Source organism: Larus michahellis, chromosome 3, assembly GCF_964199755.1.
Source record: "Larus michahellis chromosome 3, bLarMic1.1, whole genome shotgun sequence".
Taxonomy (NCBI): Eukaryota; Metazoa; Chordata; class Aves; order Charadriiformes; family Laridae; genus Larus; species Larus michahellis.
The window spans coordinates 117,540,355-117,544,623 of record NC_133898.1 but is presented as its reverse complement, the minus strand read 5'-3'; the positions used below and the strand labels follow the sequence as shown (position 1 = coordinate 117,544,623).

Genomic DNA, 4,269 nt, shown 5'->3' with positions numbered 1-4,269 from the left:
ATTGTACTAACGAAGGTCCTTTAGCGAAGGGGATAAAAGTAACATTGCCCATTACTAGATAACTTTGCCAAGTATATCAGCAAACACAAAGCCAGTTAGATGGCTTTCACTGAAGGGGTGCAGTCGGGGTGGGGGTGGGGGGGGACGGATGGGGTGTGGGGGTGTTTTTATTTTTTTTTTTTAATAAAGATATTTATGCTGACATTTTTATTAGAATGAAGTACACTCCACCCTCACAGCTTCAGCTAAGGGAGGCAAACACTTCATAGAAATGAAATTACTGTTGCAACAAGGTTGCTTATGACATTGTTTAATACAAAAAGGAGCCAGGATACAGTACATTGATAGGGGGTGGAGTGTATTTTATATATATATATACAGAGGAGGGGTATTACTTCTGTTCTGCCATCTGACATTGATGTGGGAAGAGGGGACAAAAACAAACGCATTTTCTTTCCAGTACTGAAACATGCAGAGACAAATTGCTTATTACAAATCGTATGCAGCTCAGAATAATGATTAAAAGAAATAAAATAGACAGGTCTAGAAATGCCCCAGTATACTTAATTTGTTTAGATTTTTAAAATATATATTTAAAACTCTGATCTTTCACTTCAAAACTTATAATTAAGCAATGAGCGAATAGGATCTGAAATACAGACAAGGCATTGCTCACATCACATTAAAAGGCATCTTTTAAATGCAGCTGTGGATTTCTAAACTTAGACTGAACAGGATTTTTGGTTGCTTGGAATTTGAAATACAAGATGAACTTGACCACATTACATCTATTGTCTTTAAGTGGAATTGTAGATATGCAATAAATTGCTGTTTCAAAGAGGCAACGTGCAGAATTCACACCCATTTGTTTCTTGCAGGATTCTGTTGACCTGTGCATGAAGAGGTATTGGAGCAGTGGTGCAGTGAGAATCACTACAGCGGTACAAATCCACAGCTCAAGCATGAGATCCTAGAGGCTGGATCTCTGAGGAGCAACACCGAGTATACTGTTCTCCAAAATACACCACCTCCTTTAACCAATGAATTTAGTTTGAGGAAAACTGCTGCTCACGAACTTTTTTCCCAAAGGAAAAAAAAAAAAAGGCAGGGAGGCTGGGGGGAGGGAAGAGGTGGAAAGAGCTTATGCATTATGATGATATTTAGCAGGGAGCTGCAAACAAAAAAGCAAAGACAACAAATATTTTAAATATGATAGATTTCAACCACAAATGTGAAAGCATTTTCCCCTGTTAATATCTTGCCGGAGTTGGAACAAAATTGGGTTTTGTATCTTGCTGGAACAAAATTTGGGTTGCAGCTACAGGCTGAAGCAACAGTGTTGAGAAACAAAACAAACAGGCATTTACCCCCTCCACTCCCCCTCAGCCCTCCCTTCCCCTCCCAGCCAGCAAAGTATGATTGATGCTTTTGGTTGGCTGCAAGGCAAATATTAGCTAGAAACTCATTTAGCTAGATCCACATCCATGGCCCCAGATGTTCAAAACTTATCATGGATTAAAGCCATGAAATAAAAATTAAAAAAAATATTTCAATTTGAAATTTTATTGGCGTGTTGCTAGAATGGTCAACATCAATCTACAGGAGAGACTTTGTCCACATACTCTGAGAACAGCCTTCCTGCACCTCCCCCCTCTTTTCTTCCTCTCTCTCGCTCTTTCAGCATTAATGCTATTAAAAGCCAAACAAAATACTGGCTATGGGTGTAAATAATGCTGGTTTTTTCAGAATGTTGCCATGGATCCTGCTTCCAGTTGCGTCCCATGAAAAGAGGGTGCAGCCTCCTGTCTCTGTGGCAGGGCAGAAGGAAGATAGCCACGTACCCCTGCTTCTCCCTATTCTTTCCCATCCACTATAGCCAGGTCTTTGATCACCCTCAGTTTGCCACTGGCATCGATCCTGCGCTTCTCGCGTATTAGATCCTCCAGGCTGTGGAACCTCACCGTGTGCACCTTGTTCTCCGCCAAGTGGATCTTGAGATAGTACTGCTGCTGGTGCTGGGTGCCGGCAGCAGCCTGCAGCTCCCCCCCGGCTTTGAACTCCCTTTTCCCGAAGCGGCACCAGGCGGCGAAGCTCTCGGAGTTAGTCCAGCAGATCTCGTCGCTTTTTAAGCCCAGGTGCCCGCAGGCGTTTTGCACCACCAGCTCAGCCACCAGCGGGCGAAAGCGGTACCAGCTATTCACCACCCGGCCCACGTTGCCCGCGGCCGCCTCGTACAAGCTGTCCTGCCGGATCTGCCCCTGGTGCAGGTGGATGATCTGCCCGCTGCCCACGTACACTGCCCAGTGCGGCGGCGGGTGCTCCGACGGCCCCAGGTAGAGCAGCTCCAGCAGGTCCCCCGGCTTGCAGAGGGCAGGCAGGGCTGACACCGAGTAGACGCTGAGGTCCCCAGCCTGGGGGCCGCTGCTGACCTTGGAGAAGATGCATTCCTGGCCGCGGAAAGCGGAGAACTGGGTCTCGTTCAGCACCAGCTGGTGGTGGAGGTGGTGGGTGGGCGTCTCCTGGCCAGGGCTGCCGGAGCCCTTCACGCTGTACTTGTCTGGCTGGCCTCGCTCGTCCAGGTCCTCCTCCTCATCCGAAAAGAAGTAAGCCACCCCGACGCGCAGCTCGTCTTTCTCGATCCCCGAGGGGTCCCCGGTCGGCAGCTCGCTGTAATTCAGGTGGGTGATGCGATCCAGTTGATTTCCCATCAATGACAGGGCGAGGCGAGGGCAGGAATCGCCGGATCTGAAGGAAGGGTGGGGTGGGCAGGGACAGAGAGAACAAGAGAAGGGAAGCAGAGTGCAAACGGAGGGAGGGAAAGAAAGGAAAAAATAAATAAATCAAGGCACATACAAAAGACTTCAGCGATTCCGCTCTAAGCCCCCATCCCTCCCCCACTCCTTCCCTCCGCTCCGTGCAAGGAAGAAACTCCCGGTGCGGATCCTTCCCCCTGCCCTCGGGGTGCGGGGCAGGGCAGAGCCCGTCTCCCCGGCGCTCGCCGGGCCGCACCGTGCGGAGCTGCCCGAGCCCCACGGTCCCGGAGCGCCCGACTCCCACCGCCGCGGGAGAAGGCGGCTCCCCGCCGCCCGCCAGCACGGCGCGGGGGCACGGAGTTAGCCCGGGAGCCTCCGCTCCCTGCTCTGCAAGGGGAGAGGGCTCCCGGGGCGCGGAGAGGGGCCGGCCCGGAGGGTCCCGAGTCCTCCCCTCCGCTGCCGAGCCGGGCAGCGCTGCATGCGGGAAGGCGGCTGGAGCAGCACACGGCCTGGGAGCTGGTACCCCTGCCTGCCCCCGCCCCCCACCCCGATCCCCGGAGCGCGGCCGGGACCCCGCATAGAACAGGCAAAGAGCAGGCGATCAGCATCCCCCACCTCCCACCCCCCCTCTCGCCCCCCTCCGTACCCGTGGTCGCCCAGCGCCAGAAACACCCCCCCCTCTCAAAACTCCTTTAAAGTCGTCCTGTCCCCATGGGCGCTGCAGAGGAGGTGAGCTCCGTCCTCCCCGCTGTGCGCCCGGCTCCTCCGCCGCCGCCCCGCTCCGCTTGTGGGCTGCCCGGCCCCTCCGGCGGGCCTAAGTACCGGCGGCGCCGCTCCCGAGCCCGCCCCGGCCCCGCTCATTGGCCGCGCCGCGATGCGCTGCGCCCGCCGGCGGCGGCGGCGGCGGCGGCAGCGGGGATCCGCGGCGTCACTTGCCCGGCCGGGCCCCGCCGCCGCCCCCCGGGGCCAGTCCCGGGGTTGCGGGACAGCGCGGCGGCTCGGTGTAGGGGAGACGGGGCTTCCCTGGGGGGATTACAGAGCGTGGCCACCGCGGTGCGACGGTGACAAGCGACCCAGGCACCGAAAAGAAAGAAAAAGGAGGGAGAAAAAAAAAAAGAAAGTAATTTTCATTAAAAAAACCCCCACAAACAACCCGCCCAGCTGCACGTGTCAAAGAGTTGCTTGGAGGGGTGGTGCCCCTCGCCTAACTTTAGCAACCTCAGGTTGTACCTGTGCAGTCTAAACTCATCCTCTGCGTTTCCTTAAGTCAGAAGAGACGGGCATCTCTAGAGGCATGGTCCTCCTGCCTGTTGCACGGCCTGTTTTAGGAAGGGATGAATTGCCCTGAGATGTCCATCTCTTCCCATCACTTAGATGGGACACAAATGTTAGATGGTTGACGTTGAGATGACTCCCCGTATTTGTCTTTCCACATCTGGCTGAAACAGTGGTCGTGGGTTGTCCTCATATGTAACTAGAAGACGTGCTATGACCCGTCTTAAGTAAAAAATGAGAC

At 53.9% G+C, this 4,269-nt stretch overlaps 1 protein-coding gene across 1 annotated transcript; it reads right to left on the bottom strand.

The window, feature by feature from the left end:
* Nucleotides 1–1,550: 1,550 nt before the first annotated feature.
* On the bottom strand, nucleotides 1,551–3,585 carry LRATD1 (LRAT domain containing 1). The gene is made up of 2 exons (XM_074581878.1): nucleotides 3,400–3,585; nucleotides 1,551–2,745 (listed from the first exon to the last, which is right to left on the bottom strand). The coding sequence occupies exon 2, from the start codon at nucleotides 2,706–2,708 to the stop codon at nucleotides 1,854–1,856; it is 855 nt and encodes a 284-aa protein (XP_074437979.1). The 5' UTR covers nucleotides 2,709–2,745; nucleotides 3,400–3,585; the 3' UTR covers nucleotides 1,551–1,853.
* Nucleotides 3,586–4,269: the final 684 nt, after the last annotated feature.

Coding starts and splice junctions, on each gene's coding strand:
- LRATD1 (XM_074581878.1), bottom strand. CDS start 2,708: ATGGGAAATCAACTGGATCGCATCACCCACCTGAATTACAGCGAGCTG.